This window comes from Megalops cyprinoides, chromosome 15, assembly GCF_013368585.1.
Source record: "Megalops cyprinoides isolate fMegCyp1 chromosome 15, fMegCyp1.pri, whole genome shotgun sequence".
Taxonomy (NCBI): Eukaryota; Metazoa; Chordata; class Actinopteri; order Elopiformes; family Megalopidae; genus Megalops; species Megalops cyprinoides.
In genome coordinates, this window is record NC_050597.1 from 8,164,057 (window position 1) to 8,183,518 (window position 19,462).

General features: G+C 39.7%; 1 protein-coding gene across 3 annotated transcripts in view; it reads left to right on the top strand.

Annotated features, from left to right (window-relative positions):
- LOC118789909 (cGMP-dependent protein kinase 1) overlaps positions 1–19,462 on the top strand; it is a 91,020-nt gene that overhangs the window by 17,622 nt on the left and 53,936 nt on the right. For all 3 annotated transcript variants that reach the window (XM_036546644.1, XM_036546642.1, XM_036546643.1), the window contains exon 3: positions 13,683–13,796. In XM_036546644.1, coding sequence (XP_036402537.1) covers positions 13,683–13,796 — 114 coding nt within the window. The remainder of the gene's footprint in view (positions 1–13,682; positions 13,797–19,462) is intronic.

Consider the following 19,462-nt stretch of genomic DNA (forward strand, 5'->3'; position numbering starts at 1 on the left):
TAAGTCCACACATACTTACTGTGGAAACATGTACTAACACTGACAGAGGTACACCGAGTACCCAAACATTCATTGTTTGCCTTCCATGTCCGTATGATCTTAATAAGGGCCTTATTTATGTAAATAAGTATACATGTGGAGCATGTAGACTTTGCTATCTGTTTACCCCCATTCTAAGACATGGTTTCTCAGATTTGGACATCATGTGGACAGTATGCTGAAATGAAAGGAGTTTAGAACATCAGTCAGTGTTCCCGATTATCGATGAAGTTTGCACTTCACGATAGACTGAAACTAGAAGAAATATTACAGTCAATACTGTATTATATCTGTCGTATTGGCTGTTGTTTGACACCCATTTCCTGGGACAACAAAAAAAGTTGTAAGATTTCACGGCATTGATATTCAAGCATGCTGCTGCTGTGAGCCAATATAGTGCCGGCTTTGCTCAAGAGTGAAATTAAAAAACAACACTGAAATTAGACAGTGAGCAAAGTTGTATGAGGGCCTTGTTTACTTTTGCAGGCTGATTAACAGCAAACAGACAGACAGACAGAGAATCAGTATCAGTGTGGGATACTTAAATGGGAAGGAGAATCTCTTAGTATAAATTAAAATAGAATATATAAATGCGTGTTAATTTATGACCAATATGTATCTGGCATTTAAGACAGTGTACATCTACCATATTGTGGTTGAGGTTCAGCAAAGCACTGAGAGAACTGAGATTGCAGCCAGAGCGTGGCAGGTTCAAATCTCAGGTGTAGTTACTGTGTTTGCAACCCCGTACCTTACCGAGTAAGGTTGTGAATGGCTTTAATAAATATTCTTCTTAATAACATGATAATCAGTAAAAATGTAAGATAGTATGCAAGTCAGCCCCTACAATGGCAACTACTAAGTGATTAAAGATGCAGTGTAATGACTGAATCACATTTTTTCAATTATTTTAGTGTCTGATGATGAAATCCAAGTTTTCAGTTTTTCTACCTTTCAGGGGATGTGCTGTCAAACGACAAGATAAGATATTGGTTGCTCTTTACAAACATTTGAGACCAATATTATTGCTGTGGATATCTTAATATCATAAGAATAATCAAGGAATAGTTTAACTGTCATGGAAATGCAGCAAATCCCTAACCACCACAGTTGGTGTTGCCTAGCAACACAATTAAAGCAAATAGTGACTTGTTGATCAGGATCCATGCTAGCATATGGTTACCAGACTCACAAAGATCTGGTATTCACCATCATGTATTTGATAATATCACATTTAATATGAAACACAGTGAAAATGCAGAGAGTGATATCACCATAGAGCAGATGCAGGAGTCATTAATGTGGATCAGACTGGAATGCTTCAGGTAAAAGCAACTTGATTGAAGCTGTCTTGGGCTAAGATGGGGAAATGATGGAAGAGTCTGGGTTGCTGTCTCTCTCTCTTTTTTTTTTTTGTTATATTTTTATCACTCATTTTTACCCAGATCAAACAGAACAGACCACTGCAAGCTCGTTTGGAGCTTTGTTATAGATTTTAATTAAGGTGAGACCTTCAGGGTATCCTTTGGATTCCCGTTCAAGCTGTGTCCAGGCAGTGGATAATGGCGACCTAAGGATATGGCTTTCATGCGGTGTGTTTTCATTGCAGTGCAGGTCCACACTCATCCAGCCTTCCTAGTCGGACTGTAAGATGTACATGCGTTGTACTATATTATTATGAAGCTGAAGGTATTATTACAAAGTGAAAAAGCCAACTTACTCTTCTTCCTGTTTCTTCTTCTTATTCCATCAGATTTTTGTATGTAACTCCTCGTACAGCTTTTCAGCCAGACTTATAAAACTTGGCCAATATTTTCAGCTAGTATAGGATTGCACTGGTTGTGCTTTTTGAGTAAATACCTAAAATATTTTTTTCAGATATTTACGATATTACCTTAAAATTGATAGAACGCTCAGAATCTGAACATCCTGACGTGTGCAGCTGACATCATAATGGATCTGCTACAGTGGCCGCAGATACAGACTGCCTCTCGACCAAAGCCTGTGACAACTAGTTACTACCAGACTTAAAGTTTTAAAGCTTGTCCTCAAACTTTCCTTTCTAGTTATTATTGTCATTATTGTTGTTATTATTAGCAATGTTGTCATGCTTTGTATATGTATACGTATGTGCACATATGCATATGCATATGTATGTATATGTGTATATGTATGCATATGTAAGAACTGCAAAAAGGTAGCAAAGTAATAGCAAAGTAAAGGTTTTCCATTCGGTCCAGCTCGTAAGGACTGTATTAGAACTCTTGATGGCTGCTGCTTGCACACACTGTTGACCGTGCATAGGCCAGGCCTCAGGGTCATGTGATGGCCCAGCGGGGATCTTCACTGCTGCAGGTCCGTAGCAGGAGCCAGGCTCTGTGTCTCCGGCTTCCCCCCTGTACCAGCATGCAGAAAATGTGCATGTTTTATCTGTGTGAAATGCAAATTCAAATGGAAATGGGAGAGCTCATCAGTTAGGAAGAGCACATATCAAATTTAATTCGCGGGGGGGGGGGGGGGGGGGGACTGGCTGAAACGTGCTCAACATCCAACAGAAACGAACAGTTACCAAACACCCTCCGCTTTAGATATCAATGCAGGAGACAGTCTCCAATTTGCACTCCATTAAAAGTTCTGAGAAGCAGAAGTGGCCTGAGAGGCTGAGGGGGAAAAAACTGACAGAATTCAGACATCAGGTCTCACCGCTCCTGTCTGGGCTGAGTAATGAGGCTGTATGTCCCAGCAAACCCTCCACCTGTCTCTCCTGTGCTTTCGCTGGTTTATCAGTGCTACATTTACATAGTGCAAAAGAGCAGGTGATATTGCGCCGCGTTGCTTACTGCGGAGTAATTGAATGTTTTTCGTAGTGCGGAGCTCACACAGATGCACCAGAAGATAACAAAGCAGTAAGATCCATCTAACGTTGTACCCTGTACAGCAAAGGAATGCTGTCCATCAACAAACACCTCCTGAAGGAGTGGAGCAGACTAAGCGATGTCCTTTTCAAGGGGGACACAACCTGAGAAATTCATTCAACTCTCCTTCATCAATATGTAAAGTATACAGTGTTTATGAGACACTCAAACAAATATTGATTTATTTTGTGTCTATACGGGTTATCCAACCGCTTTGGAGAAGTAAGAACTGATGAGTGAATGAGGAGGTAGTCCAGAGGCTTTGCCTGGGAGGCTGATAGTGAGGCATGCTTTTGGGAGCCCTGGAGCTGTGTGGCAGGCAGGGGGAAGCTACCAGGGACCGCAGAGCAAGGAAGGTGTCTGCTCTGTGTGGATAAGCTCCTTTTCCCTTTGACTATTTGCAGAGGTCGTGCGTGGGCGTCCGAGATAGAGCTGAGGTAATCTCTCTTGCTACAGTGAGCAACAAATCCTGTGTGCACAAAAACGAATTCCTGTGTAACGAGTAGAGAGGAGCCGTGCGGGGCGAGGGTGCCACCCGTGTCTGCCGTCTCACTACACCTGCGTTATTTCCCTCTCCCTCGCATTCTGTCTTCTCATACCTGTGTCACCTCCTATCACCCTTGTTATGTGCTTCCATGGGAGTTCTGGCTCCCATATCTACATCATTCCACTCACCTGAGCTCTGTCTGCTTACCGTTAAAAATTGCTGTGCTTTTTAAATTGTGCTTTTAAATTTTGTCTCTTGTTACCGCCTTAACCCTGACGCTCATTGTGCCGTTTTGAAGTTGTTGAAGTTTGCCGTTCGAAAGTATATCGTACTAGTTGCCCTTTAGGCTGTAATTGTAAAAATCTGATAGTACTGCGTCCTCAAACAGACCTTGCTCTCAGCTGAGAACTGCCTCATTGTGGAACTGTACACATCCTGTCCCCGTACTGTCGCTGTACCTACTGTATGCACTTTTGTAAGTCGCTTTGGATAAAAGCGTCTGCTAAATAAATAAATGTAAATGTAAATGTTACCTCCTCTAACCTGTGCTCTGTCCCTACTGGAAAGCAGAGTCTTCAATTTGGAGTGTGTCCCATCAATATATGTAAAGCTCCTCTAGCTGTTCTGGCCATTATAACAGAGGGCATTGAGTCATAGCAATATGGACACAAGCAGCGACGGGATTGAATACCCCCAAATGAAAATCAATTTTGAAATGAGCCAGGAGAAGTCCTGTTGCTTATGAATCACTGAAGGTAATTTGAATTAGAGGTTCTAACAGAAAAGCATAGCAAATTATGGTTATGAGTAACCCAGCTGTTAGAAAAATATGGATTGTGCTTCAAAAACAAAAAGGAAACATACAGGTACCCTCACAGTAAGTGATGTCAGCACAAAGCATTTGAAAAATCATTTAGCTTTAAATAGGGTAACAGCCCAGTAGGGAAAAATATAGCTCCATGATTATGAGACTGGATATAAAATATCAGTTGAAATTTTAACCACTGAAAATATTTCTTACTGTCAATGCCCTCTAAAATTTGAGAGGATAAGGAGAAGGACTTTTGTAGTATTTGCAGTGGATTTAAAGTGTGCTCCTAGGCCCTCTATGTCACAAATGGCAGACCTTATTTTGAAATGATGATAAAGCCATTGATCTTTTTATATTTATACTTTCCTTAGGTCATTGCTTTACAACAAAGTCACATGTTAAAACCCTTTTTTATTTAGCAAATTTGGTAAAGTCTAATCCTAATTGCATGCAGTATTTTTCACAGTAATTACTGCATGCCATGAATAAACCAGAGAAAGCTATTCTGTTGATCTTTAAATTTCCACAGCAGCAGACTTTTCTGTAATTCATTCCCACAGTTTTGTTGAAAATTGTTGCAAGGTCTGTGTGCAGTAATTAGTTTTGGAACTGGAGAATATTTCATTGTTAACGCTCTTGAAGGATATATGTGTTTGGTGTGGAAGTTGTTGATCTTGAATGGTGAAGATGGATGTTGAATCTTTAAACCATAGCTTATGAGGTCTAACACCTTCCTGTGTTTGGAGAGTTTTCCACATGTTGATCTTAAGCTAAACCTGTCCAGTCTGGGTTTTAGAAGGAGTTGAGACATGTTCTTTGTGTTGGTAATTGTTTTCCTTGTGAAAACAGATATTGATGAGCATCACAATAAAACTCACACTCCAGATTTATTTTACAAGCTATCAAGAATTTATACATAATGCTATGTGACTTCCTTATGCATTGTGTTTGTAAGTTCAGTGTATTAGCTGAGAATTTAAGACCCCAATCAACCTTTTTAATTAATATTTACTGCCGTGTGAGTATTCCTCTGTGGTGATTTGACAGAAGATTAAAAGCGAAGCATTAAGTCAACCTCATAAGCATACTCAGTGTCTACCCTGAGATGTTCCAAACCCAACAGAGAATGGGACAAGGGCTAATAAGGCACTTCAAATGCCACATTAATCTCTTTTTGCAATGACACAGCTCTGTAATTATCTTCATGATTAGCTTACATCATGGTAAATTCTGTCATTATTGGTGCTTCTTGATCTTTGAATGTATTATGTGTGTTTGTGATGGCTCTGTTCCAGGGGAATCATATACTCAATCACTCAAATGTCCAGAATGTATTTGAAAACGTGCACTCTGATTAATGATATGGACAGGGCCTTCACCTAATTTGGAGGCTGTCCACATTAAAATCCCCACCCCTGGAAGACAACAAAGACACTACAAAAGAGTATCAGCTGTTTTAAATTTGAGGAACATCACATCAAATTAGGATTTCTTGGGCACTGAGTTACCTTTAATAAAGGCCTGGCAAGTAGCTTGTGTCTAGTCTTTGGGAGAATTGGTTGTCAGGCTGTATACATTTGGATGTATGTCATCCCTGTTTTCCAGGCCTCTGTCTCTTAAGGTCACACTTGAAAAAGACAGAAATGAAACATCACTAAAACTTGACTTTGACAAATAACTGGCCTAATAGCCATTGTACAGAGGCATTAACATAGTACAGCTAGAACCCAAACTCCTTCCAGATTAAATTGGTCATCCCAGGGTTCTGTGTAGCGAATAACATCATGTCCATCATATTATTTCTATTCCTGTTGTAATGGATTCATTAGTAATCTATTGCCCAGACATTAAGATCAGGAATGCCTTGTATAGATTAAAATAAACATCTGAAGTAATAGTGAATTAGTCTTCAACCAGAGATACTGTAGACTGCATCAAGATAATGCCTGTTATAAAATTACTTTCTATTCTTTCATTTTATTGTTCATTTCTTTTTTCTTATATGCATTGAATGATGTCTTTAATGAAGTTTGCATAAGTGTGTGGATCTCTCTTCATTCAAAAGGCACACACACAGTCTGAGATAAAATAGTATGGATTCAAAGGATAAAAGTAGGCCAAAAAACTCATGAAAAGACCTCATTTAAAAGGGATGAAAACCCATTTTCTACCAGCTTTGAGGTGATTGATTAGGATATAAAAAAGCCATTAACGCTGTATTGAGGTGACTGACATTCTCTTACCCTGTGATATAAGTCTCGATGTTGAATAGACAGGATTCTAAGGAAGTTCATGATGACTAGGCACTGTTTTTGCCAGCCAGTCAGAGCAACTTATTATGGTAATGTGGTATTTGCATTTAGTCACATCATAGAGCTAGTTGTTGGTCAGAAGGCTACATCTAAAGCAAAGTTTCATAAGGTTACTGTATGTAACAAGCTACTTAACTGGTTAGATACATGCTACCATGGTTTGAAAAAGTGGGTAATTGTGTAGCATTTAAAACTCCTCTGTAAACAGATAGCTAGCTAATGTTGCCTTCTCTCAAAGTGTTGACAGACAGTGTGAGGTCTTTCCTTTCATAATAAAATCTTTTGGATGCTTTGAGCATAGTAGAGCCAGAAACCAGTAGTAATTATTTTTCTGTCCTAAAGGGAAGTAATTATTTCGCTGCACAAAGAAATAGCCCTTCAAAATGGCAAAACACGCTTTCTTTCACTTCTGTACAGATATTCCAATATCGAGAAACAAATAGTACAAAGAACGGGAATGTAGTTCACCTTGACATATGTGGCCTTTTGTATCTTAGTTGATTATTTCAAAGCTGGTTGAAAAGTGGGTCTACTTCCTTGTGAAACCCTGCCATAGCTATTGAAGTGTGCCTTCCTCTTGGCTGAATGAAACTGAAAATGTAGTGGGATTTGGTATTCTTTTTGAAACTTGGCAGCATCTCTGCAAGAATGACTGAGTGCAATTTGGAATGCATGGGTCCTTTGTATTTTAATGCTCTTTGCGATTTAGAACATGAAAAGGGGGGGGGGGGGGGGGGGTGGCAACAACATCTGACTTGTTATTAAGGCCCATTGTGATTGGACCAGGGGCAGAAACGTAACATTAAGTCTAGAGATGAACCCTTGAGTCAAAGCTCAATAGAAACAGGTGTAGTTCACATTGAACTCCGAAAGCTTCAACAAGTGTTACAAGCACCCTTGCATGCCCCCTATTTGTTTCATTTGTTTGTCTTAAAATCTGCAAATGTTTTAACCAACTACAAAAAGGAAACATCTGGCTACCAATTTCTTCTACTTGTGTTCTGTCTTCTGCCTAATGGCCTCAATTATTTTCAAGGGCTCTGGTTTTTATTCTTAATACCTCTGATTTTATAGCAGTTTTGTATACATTGGGTGTTCATTTAACCCTTTAGCATGCTATACTGAGAAAAGTTATCCTAATTTTTTGGAGTACTGTGTAGAGGCTGACATGGTTTTTATTTAGGCTACTCTGCCTTGCGTTACGTTGTGGTCAAGCACGCTATGTGATTATTGAAACCAGTTGATTTATGCAGTACACTTCTGTGTAATTGTATACTACTAGTAGAGTAGGCTAATGAAACCTGCACAAAGTGCAATTTAATTAAGTTTCTGTGTTTAACAGTGAAAGACATGAAACATATTGCACGTATTATCACGTTTGTTTGGCATAGAAGATTGGGTATGAAACAGGTTATATTGTGCATTGAAAATGTAGAAACAAACTCTCTTTGCGTATCTACCTATTTGAATCATGCCACCCTGGGAGATTCACCCGTGCCTCATTACTCTTCCATTTCTCTTCCTCCAAAAAAGCTGTGATACTTGGATAACTCTGCTGCTTGCAAATTTACCATCTATTTGTAAACTGGCATCTTTTGTGAAACCTGCTTTGGCTTTGAAAGGTTTGAAATTTTGATACTGCCTGAAGACTAAAATTTGGTTGCACTTTGGAAAATTAGCCCCAAACTGGCAGCAGCATTTTCAATGAGTTCAAGTGGGCACATTGATGGCACAGGTAGGAAACTGGAGTGCAAGATGGTTCTAATGTGATGACAAGAGGGAAAACTGTTGATGATGTCACCTTTAGAACCATTGCATCATGGGTTGTAAAGGAGTGCAGACATCAAATACGACATCAAATAGGACAAATAAGACATCAAATTGTAGCAAATTCCACAATTGCCCTTTTCTCACACTTCAGCATCTTAACCCTTACTGTCAAATATTTGTACCAAAATTCACTTGGTTGCTAAAACTCACAATCCAGACTCACAATTTTAGTGCAGTTTATCCTGTCATTGAATCATTTTAATCACAAACCCCTCCTCATCTGTTCTCCTTTTTGCCAATAATCCATTGCTCAAACAAATTGGAGGGAAAGGATTTGTGTTAGACTGCTTCCAAGAGTGTGGTGAAATTGAGGTGGAACAACTCCATGAGAGTGGAGATATTTGTGCTGAGGCATCTGAAGTTGCCTATGGTGAAGAGGAGGGGAGATTTTGTGATGTAGCTTTCCAGCCATCCCTGAACAGGGGTACAGTTGTGTATTTGTTCTAGTTTATAGAGTAGCCAGATATATTGGTGTATGAGCTGATGAGCTTAATGGCTTCTTGGAGTGATCTGGTCGGGTTTTGTAGGTTCAACAGAATGTCTGCACAGAGGCTGATCTTATGAGTTCAGCTGAGAGTTGTGATACAGTGATATTATTGTTTTGGTGTATAGCAGCAGCTAATGGTTCTATAAACTATACAAATAATTATGGAGAGAGTGGGCATCCTTACCTGGTCCCGCTGTGAAGTGTGAAGCTTTGTGAGGTTATGTCATTAGTGGTGACTGTAGCCTTGGGTGCATTGTAAAACATTTGTATCCAATGGATAATTGATTCCCCAAAACCGAATTCTCCAAGAGATGGAAAAAGGCATACACATTCCTTAAATAAGGAACAAGGAGAAGATTACCGTCTTGTCTAATCATCTCTGGTACAAGGGCCTAGGCCAGGAGGAGGGACTGAGGTCTGTCCCCTCAACCTCAGATTACTGGATTTACCCCAACAGTTCCATTACGCTGTAGGTGCAGCTGTAAAGAGGTGCCAACGAGATGCCTTGCTTCCTCTCTGCTGACCCACATGGATCCAGCACCCTGTAATAAAAGACAGCAGCCGAAATTGTGTTCTTTATCACTAGATGGGAGTTTCTGGATGAACAGAAACAGAAACACGGAACTATCTGTCTGATGTCTGAGCCAGCCTTTCCCCCTCTTTATCAGAAAAATAAAGCAATGTGGATACATGGCCAAACTAGACAGGTGAGTTTTATTGGTTCCTCTCGGGTCAAATGCGTGTAAAGATTATTTTCATTCATAAGATCATGCATAGGAATGAGCAGTAGGAAAAAGACATTGTTATGATGTATTAGTTTGGACACTAGATTTGTAATCAAAAGGTTTCAGGTTTAGCTCCCAGGTTGGACATGGCTGCTCTACCCTTGAACTACATCGTTAAAAGACCAGCTGCATGGATGGATAATTTTTTAAACGGAAGCTATGCAAGTGACCCTAGACAGGCAAATAGATAGTAAAAATATTTCATTACAGTATTGCAATTAAACTGTTCAAGAAAAGCTTTCTTCTTCAAGGTCAGTAGGGTATTCACTGACAAATTGCCTGGTCCCTGTCATTTGCCTCTGAGAGTAACCATTACCTTTCAAAGGGACACAAAGTTTTCTCTGCCTCAACGAATTCACACAAAACCGTACATTTTCCTTTTCAGTTCAGAAAAAATGGAATACAAAAAAGACACATTTCAAATGATTTTACAGTTCTTGTTTTCTGTGTGTCCGTTATAGGAATTTCATACTTATTTTTATTCTACATCAATTTCAGTCATTAAATTCTTGTCAGTTTCAAGTAGAAATCTGAGGTTTGTTTGTATGTGTGGATGTTGGTGAAACAAATCCTGGCCATACAGTAACAGCAAAAATAATAGTCAATTGAAAGGTAAGGTTTGATCACAGACAACTTTATTATTGTATATTCATGATTCCGTGCACAAAGCAAATTTTAAAGAAACCTACTTTAGCTTTAATGATGTAGTATCAATAACAATATCTTTAGGTATTTCAGCTGCAGTACCTCCCACGTAGGTGTTTATAGCAGTCCAGAGCTCCCAGAGTGTTCTCAGGCTTCTGCTCATGTTTCTTGGTTTCATTTTGGTCTGAGAGTTTCTCAGTGAGATTAATGTGAGGTGACTCTGAGGGCCAGACTCATAACCTGAAACCTCTCCTTATCAAACCACGTTCTCATACTGTTGGCACGGTAACAAGGGGTGTTATGCTGTTAGGCTGTGCCTCCGTAATGTTCCTCCCTGCTAATCTAAGGAGAGGCTGCAGATGGTCTGTACAGCTGAGGCAAAAAAAAAACATTGCTCAACAGGGATGCATTCCCACATATGAGAGTTGGGTAATCCTTTTTTTATTGTCTGTACACCACTAAGGTTTTATTGCCTGTTCTTAAACAGTGCTCTTTAGAGAGAAGTGCACTCTACCTGGTTGCACTAACACATTCTAAAATGTATCATAAGAATCATAAGAAGTAAAATAGAAAGTGATTCAGATTTGATGAAATGACCTTAGAGGACCCATCAGAGCCTTTACCAAGCTGTTCCACATTAACAGTTTTGTTTTTCATACTTTTGCTAACATCATTATATGCTGTGTACAATTTCGGTTTGAGGGTAATATTTTTAAATTAGAGCTTTTTACTATTGGCAGAGTTTATGATTACAGCTATGAAATACAATTATAAAAAAGGGGGCAGATAGAAATGGGGTTCTGAATTAAACTGTATCACGTGGCAGTATGTTGTGACCATTACATCACACTTTTAATTTATCTATGGAATGGTTCTGTAAAGTGTTTGAATCAGATTGGGTGGAGCTTTCATAGGGGGTAATTGAGTAGTGATGCATGGAACTTCCTGTTGGATATTTGAATAAAGCTGGACATGGCTTGGATCTGTTGAAGTGAGAATGTGTTCATGAGGGTCTGCTTCCTGCTTCTCCTTTTTATTGGACACTTAGAAAGAAGAAAGGCTAAAATAAAACAGCACAGTAGAATGTACAACAGAGTTAGACTCTACGGGCGTAAAATGGACAATGTAAGTTCCATCAGCAGGTTTTCCCTCATTTTAATGAGTGAATCTAGGATATATTTTAACATGTAATCCCCTCTGCTTGAACAAACTGTACTGGATCACAAAAGACTTGAGAAATGTTAACACTGCTAATGTGACAGTGAGGGCAGGACCGTGAAGGCCAGGCGTAGGCCAGCCCAGGTCCTGCAGTACTGGAGATGTTTTTGGCTTTTGTCTGATGCAAGCTCTTACTCACTATCTTAATTAGTAGGGTTAGTTAATGCAGATGACCAAGTGCTGGAGGAACTTCAGACTTTGCTAAATACACCTCTGCGGCCATCTGCATTCATTTAGGGTAATAATTCATCTAAGCATGTTGTCATGCCATCGTTTGTCCATTGCCCCTGTTGCTAGTAGGGTCCTGTGCCGATAAATGCATCAGATATAAAAGCCACTCTGCTGGATGAACCCTGATGTGGTGCTGTTTTGTACTGATGGGTCTAGTGTGCTCTACCCTCTCATCATGGAAGGTGCAATAAGTCCGGCTCTCTAGCTTTTTCATAAAGCACAGAGCCACATGTGGTCAGGGCAGCCAAACACATCTCACTTCTCTCTGAACCTCTTGAGAGTCTATTTCGGAAAACTGTGACCATCATCTGCCATTTACTAGTATTAGTGGTGATGGAAAGGAGGGTACAGCAATCCAAGCTGCATGCTAAAAATGGATCTCACAAAGTACTCACAATTAGGCACACTCATTTGAGCAAAATTATCTCCCTCTGTAGGAAAGAGGAGGAAAAAAAAATTTAATTGGAGAACAGTGGCTTCCAACCTGGGGTGCTGAGACCTGAAGGGTTCCACAAAGGCCTGGAGGGGGTCTCTGGTAATGAACCATGAAAAGCTAAAAATATGTTTTAAAAAGATTTCTTTATTTAGTTGAATATAGATTATGTTGATGACAATAGTGAAGAAAAGTTTCAGAAATTGACAGTTAACCATTTTGAATGATTTTAATCAGCACTTCCAAAGAAACAGGCAAAAATTCTGATGATACATATTTTCAGATCAGATATATATTTTCATATTGATATTGTTATTTCTTGTACTACATGAAACAACACAGAGGTGTGCTTGCTTTGAATATTTTTGAATAATCTAGAAAATACTAGAAACACTACTAAAGAAAAAGGATACCAGCCTCAGACAGCATCTGTTCTCTAATGGAATCCAATGATTTAAGTAAGTCTGAGTCTAATTAAGAATAAAAAAGGGACAGCTGGAAAGTACAGATTAAGCCACTCTGGCTAATTAATTGATTGACTGAAGTGTTTGCAAGTCAGTTGCATTTGATAAATAGTAACACATTAGGGCAACTGTTGAAAATGCTTTCACGGTGCTTATGGTTCCTTCAGTGACTACTTGCTATATAACTAGATGTGACAGATGTAAAATTTGACTGAGTTTTCTGTTGAAATTATTGTTTATCCAGGCAAATTCTCTGTACACTGTCCTTCCATAATCAATTCATTCATTGATCATTTTGCTGTCTTTTAACTGTACCGCCATGGGTTCTTGATTTATTTAAAGTTGGAGGACAGGAATGCTGTAACAAGCCACAGGAACCAGCTTCTTCCAGTCTCAGGAGTCCCCAAATGAGCAGAGCTATTGTATGCTGTCACTGTGCCTGCAGGCAACATCCTGAAACATTGTTTGTGCTTGCACAGCCATTTTAACCTGATTCTAACTTAAAGCTGCTGCAAGACAGATGTTGAAGGAATAATTTGTTACCTGATAATTGGTTTTCTTTCTAGTTTTCTTTTTCTGAGAATAGGATGAAGGATAACCTTTCTTTAGGCACATGTTTGCAAAGTGTAGTCTGTGGGGGTAGGATGGCTAAAGAATCTGCCAGTGGCAATAATTGTGTTTTGAGATCCTTTTGCTCGTCCTCGGCTGAAATTGTTCGGGGCTGTGACTCAGTCTCTCCCACCATCTCTGATTTTGCTCACGTCTGTCGCCCCAGTGATTCTGACGTGCCTCTGCTCTGCTAATGTTTTCTCAGAGCTCTTTATTTGAGAATTAGTAGGCCTCTTTCGGCGAGCTGTGAGACGTCTAATACACTTTCGCAGAATGAGATGAGACTTATTCCAAAGCAGCCGCTGTCATGAAAACGGCGCAGCAAAGGTCACTCTGGAATTCCAGATTTCGAATTTAACCGTTTAGGCTCATTTTATGGTGTCTGAATGTGTTTTTTTTTTTTTTTTTTTTTTCAGATGGGAAAGTGGAGGTGACTAAGGAGGGTATGAAGCTATGCACCATGGGTCCCGGGAAGGTTTTTGGGGAGCTTGCCATCCTCTACAACTGCACCAGGACAGCCACCGTGAAGAGTAAGTCTCCAAAAACAAGGTCCCCTACCATGATGAGGGTCTTTCTTTACAATACAGCAGATCCTCGCCATGTGTCTGCTTACGAGTCGTTGTTTCAAATATTTGCACCTGGCAGCATTCCCTGTTCCCTGCCTCACCATCTGTACCCATGCTCTCCCATTTATATTACATATTACAGGTGTTTATAGTATTATTATATATGTGCACACATTTCCCAGTACACAACCTAGCGGGGATCTCTAGAACAGCCATAAAAGGCAGGGTAGCCTTTACCAATAGAGGAGAGTCTTTAAATGAGAAGACATTGGGGTTACGTGTCTGTGATACATCAGCTTGTTTTTTTCCATTGATTAGTATTCCCTGAACTCCAAGTCAGTCTTGAAAAATTACAAGGAAAATGTCACCTTATGACTTATTAAGGAGTTACACAAGGAATACATTATGACTAATTTTTGAAATGTGACCTGTTATGTTGAGCTTTGAGAAGTGTTCCCGTGATATTATTGTTCCTGTGTCTAAGCTGTAAATGTTCCAAAGCAGAAATATTTCTAGCCAGATATGATGTTATGGCATTGCCACATGGGACATATTGCCCAGTTTACATACTTCTTATTGTGGTGCTTTCTTCATTTTAAGCCGAGGGCTGTAGTTCTTGTCTAGATTTCAGGAATGGAGCGCTTACTAAAAACACAAATGAAAAACATATGGCAGTGAAGGATCAATTGTACTGTCCGTTTTTCGGGAAAAGAATACCACGCTTTCAGTCAGATGGATGAGGAAGGTGGCTGATATTGTTTGGAAAGCATGAAGCATTCAAAACTCTAGCAGTAATTGGTTTTATTAATCAAATATTTTAGGTCTGGTGACCATCCACGGAAGAGTCTGTTCCAGCTGCTCTTTTAGTAGAACACTTTGTAAAACGCTGCAGAAGGAAAAGCTGTAAGTGACGAGCTATGCTGAAAAAACAGCTTTGCAGTACTTACACCTCTCCTCCTAGCCCTTGTGCCTCCCGAATTCTCACCTCCTCAAGATGCACCTGGGTCCATCCCATCTGGCTCTGTCCCGGACTGGTGGCTGGGCCAAGACACTGCATCAGCTGTGGCACCTCCTGACAAGCTGATACATTTTGATTTATTATGGATGCTGTTAGTGTGTGCACATTACTATGGATACAGTGGTTAGTATTTTGACAGCATGATATTGTTGATTCAGCCTATGTTGATGAGAAGTGCTACAAAGCAGTGTAATACTCCACCACTCTGCCTGCTAAAATGGCACAACTTAGCTTGATCATCGTTTTTTCCTTACAATTACCAATCATTGCATTTACACTACTAATTGGAGCATGGACTGAATATTTTGAATTTGGCCAAAAAGTCATGTCAGTCATTTGGGAACGAACCCACCCTAGGGAAAGTGTTTATTTGGACGTAGCACACACTTGCCAAGCTGATGGTCCATCGACGAGCGGTTTATAAATGTTTGTTCGGCCAAACCAAACACTTTGTCTCCATTCATCTTCACATTCACACAGGGCATAGAATCGCCCTGTGTGCCCTTTGAGGTGAGAACAGATTGTACAGGGTGTGCGATGTACAGACGTGTGGCAATCCCATGGAAGCCCCTGGACTTTGGGGGTGGTGGATTGGGGGGGGGGGGGGGGGGTGTTTACTGCAAGTAGGACAGAGGAGCTCCACTGGGAGCCGCGGGGGGTTTTCAACCACGCAGACGGTTATTTTTCTATTGTCTTAATTAAGTGTCTGGGTTACCAATGAAGAGCCTCATGACTTTTACATTAGAAGTCCCGCTGAGTCACAGCTGCAAGTGAGCCGGGCTCTGTGCTGTCTGTGGGTCTGCTTTGCCGTATCAGCTCACCAGAGCACTTTGTGAGTATCGGGTTGCCATAGAGATAAATCCATTCAAACTATTTATACTGAACCTTTGGGGAAAGAATGGCTTCCCTGCTGTACGTCTCCCCACATAGTCTTCTGACAGAGGGAGGGAGAGAGAGAGCTTCATTGTATCCTGGCCTTAGGTCTCCTCATCACCTTCTCAGTAACTCATACTAATGTTTTCATAAGGGTAGGACGGTTGCATTTCTGACAATATTCTCAGCGCTGCTGTGCTTCACTAGGGGCTTCCAAGGTCTGCAGTATTTAGTGTGGAATGAGTCTTGTTGTAGGACATGTTTTTGTGTCCTGGATTTTTTGATAAACATTTTGAAATTGTTTAAAAGTCAATGAAAGCTGTTATTAAATCAGAATAAATATTTCTGAAATATTGTAAGTCTTATGTATACTAAATTACATGCTTGTCTTCTTGTCTTTGTCAATGTCAGCATGCACTCCCACACCATTCAAAACGGCAAACATCAAACGTAAGAGGAATATACTAGTGCATATATTTACAATCATAAGTTGGTATTTTTTATGATAAATGCTGCCAACATCTGAAAATATGAGGATGTGGAGACATTACAGTTCTGATGTGTAACATCAAACAGCTATCAAGAGGAAATTAGACTGATTGGGGAACATTGGAGAAATCAGTGGAGTGTAATCAGTTCGGGGGAGTTGGTATTATGGTGATGTCTATTAAGTGTCTCTAAAGTGTATGGATAAACAGAATAAAATGAGTGCAGTGATGTACTGCCGGACTCTGGGGCTTCTCTGGTGCTCCTGTTCACATTTTTACTTGGAGCCTCTGAAGAAGCTGTTCTGTGGTAACTGAAAAAAGTGTGCTACACTTTCCCTTTTACCTGATCAGCAGGTGAACACCAGTCACCACTTTTGTAACACTAAGGTGCACCTTTCTTACCAAACAACACCCAGAGAGAGATACAGAAATTGGTAACTTTTCACAGGTCAGCATAAAGGGGAATTCAAAATCAGAAATAAAAAATGGAACTGTTTTTTACATTACATTATAATTAATTTAGCAGACACTCTTATCCAGAGCGACTTCCAGTACAAAAGAACAGAAGTGTATCCATTCAAGTTGAAGGAGCAAAGGCTAACACTCCTAGACCAGTGAGTGTCAGCGTAATACTATTCAAGCCCTACCACACTTATGCAACCTGACTAGAAAAGGTAAGCCACATATACTACCATACATCTGCTGCTATACAAAGCAAAAATTGCCAAAAGCTCAACGGAAGCAGGTGTAGTCAAGTGTACTACCATAAGGCAAGTATACTCCCATACATCACAATCACTAGATCCAAAACACATCCCAATACCACACATAACACATAAACACAAGTAAGTCAGCAAGTTATTTCTTTCCTAAGGAAGTGTTGGTGTTAAATCTTTCATGTGAAAAACTCATCCAGAACCAAAGCATGGCATTTTATCTGTCTGCATCACATGAAGACCCTCCCTCTCTTGGTCATTACTGTGGTGAATGGCGAGCCACTCCCTCTCTATCTCAATGACTTCTGGGTGCAGGAGAGTCTATCCAGTCAAATTCTGAAGGCCTGTAATGACCCAAGAATATACACATTTTCATAGCGCAATCTATTCTAAATAAAAAATGGATGTATTTTGCCTCTGCCAATATTTTTGTTATTTCATTGTGCATTATGCCTTAATGCCTGAAGCAACAGTCTCAAAGAAAAAAAAAAACTGCACTCCCATGTGGAAATTAAGGTACAGTTGAACTCTTAGTGTGTACGATAAAAGTGATGCAATTAAATCTAGTTCAGTGTACTGTTAAGTGTGATGGGCTTTCTGGCACAAGATAGGTGCCCCATATTGTCGGTGATTGAGATTACTTAGCTTTCTTACTGCAAGGCAGTATGAGATACTTGAAGGTTGAACAGTCCTAAGTAAATTTACTTATACTACTACAAATACTACTACTGTTACTAATAATATAAATAAGTAAATATATAAATAAGCCACCTCCAGCTCTATGTCCTTAACTGTGAAGGTTGTAGTCTACTATGCATGTGAGTGATGTTCACTCACTAATGTGTTCATTGAGATATGGACATTGGGCATCATTGCTCCTGTCAGAATGAAAAGAAGTTGGAATCCTCCACTCTCTGAATGGAAAGTTCATAAGAAATGCATGGGGAGTGATGCATGCAGCATATTAATCATTGATTAACCCGGGTATGGATTCTGAGAATACATGTGATGGCTTTCTTGATTGTAGCAAATTGCATGCTATCACATATTGATTACATTTGTAATGAAGTTATTGGAAACAGGTATAGGGCTCTTCACTGAAGTAACAACATGAATTTATTGCTACTGTTCAGGCAGGGACAGGAGGTGCATGTGTACACACACACACACACACACACACACACGCAGACACATACACACGCAGACACGTGCATTCAAAAAAAGCCCTCTTTTGATTTTTGTCAGAGGAGGAATATTCAGCATTTCACAGCAGTCAGAAAACCATGCAGTCATAATGTTTCTGGAAACAAACTGTAGAAGAATGTGCTGAGGAAAAGTAGCCTAATGATTGGAGAGTTTGTTTGCATATTTTTAATTCAGAACTCTGCGTCTGCAGAGATGCACAATCTGCACTCTGTCAGATGTGACATGTGAGGGCTTTTAAAAGTGCATCACAAATGACCTCATTAGTGTGTGCCATACTGTGAAGATGGTGGCTCCTGTGTGCTTTCAGGAGCAGACAAAGGGAGAGAGGGTGAGAAGGAAAAGAGAAAAAGCTGCCATGCTATTTTCTCTCCTCTGGTGACTGACTATGAGGCTAAACACTTTTTCAGCGCAGGCAGCACATCCCACTTCATTGCAGAACTTAGATTAATGCTGTTTCGAAGATAGCTTTGCAGGCAATTTGCTCTCCGATTCATGGAAAACATGAGCCAGAATCTGTCTTTGCCTAATTTTGCCCTCCATCAGTGTTGTCGTGAGAAACTGAATAGGGAACATATTTTTTTGTAATTAACAGTTCCACTGTCATCGTCTTCTATTAAAGGGAAATTGAAAGAGGAACAGTTTCAGTCTCAGAGCAACTCTTTATCTGTTATTACATGATGCTTATGTCAATTTCCTCACAATAAACTTACACTAAAAACTTGGAATCAGCATGTGTTTCCTGTTCTTTTGAGGCAAGCCAAAGCTTTCTTATACGGTTTCTTATACAATTTTCCTTTTTTCTGCCTCATTCATTCATTCATTTCCTTGATTTTTTTTTTTTGCAAAATATTAATAATCATTCAGAATATGGTTTAATATGTAAAATTCCTCCCAAGTGAACTCAATCCCAGATTTTATAAATAATGGCATAATTTATGTGATGAAAGATATAGTGCGAAAGGGCATACCTTAAAATAATAACAAGGATTACATCACTGTTCTTTATCTTTGAGCCATATGTCTTCCACATGTATATATTTATTTTAGAGATGAGCCTGCTATTACTGGAAGAGGATTATACAAATGAGATGCATTAAGTATTCTGATCAACTTGCTTAGGCCTGTGTTAAGTGCAAATGTCTGTTGCTTAGGAATTTTTAGATATCCAGAAGGCAGTCATTAATACATTTCATGGGAAAATATAATACTCGGCAAACTCTACTACCGCAGTGATGCTCAACACATCTTCTAAATGTGGAAATCAAAGGTTGCTATTCTGTAGTATTCTGTATCTTTTGTTTCAGATCAGAACAAACATGCCCTAAGTGA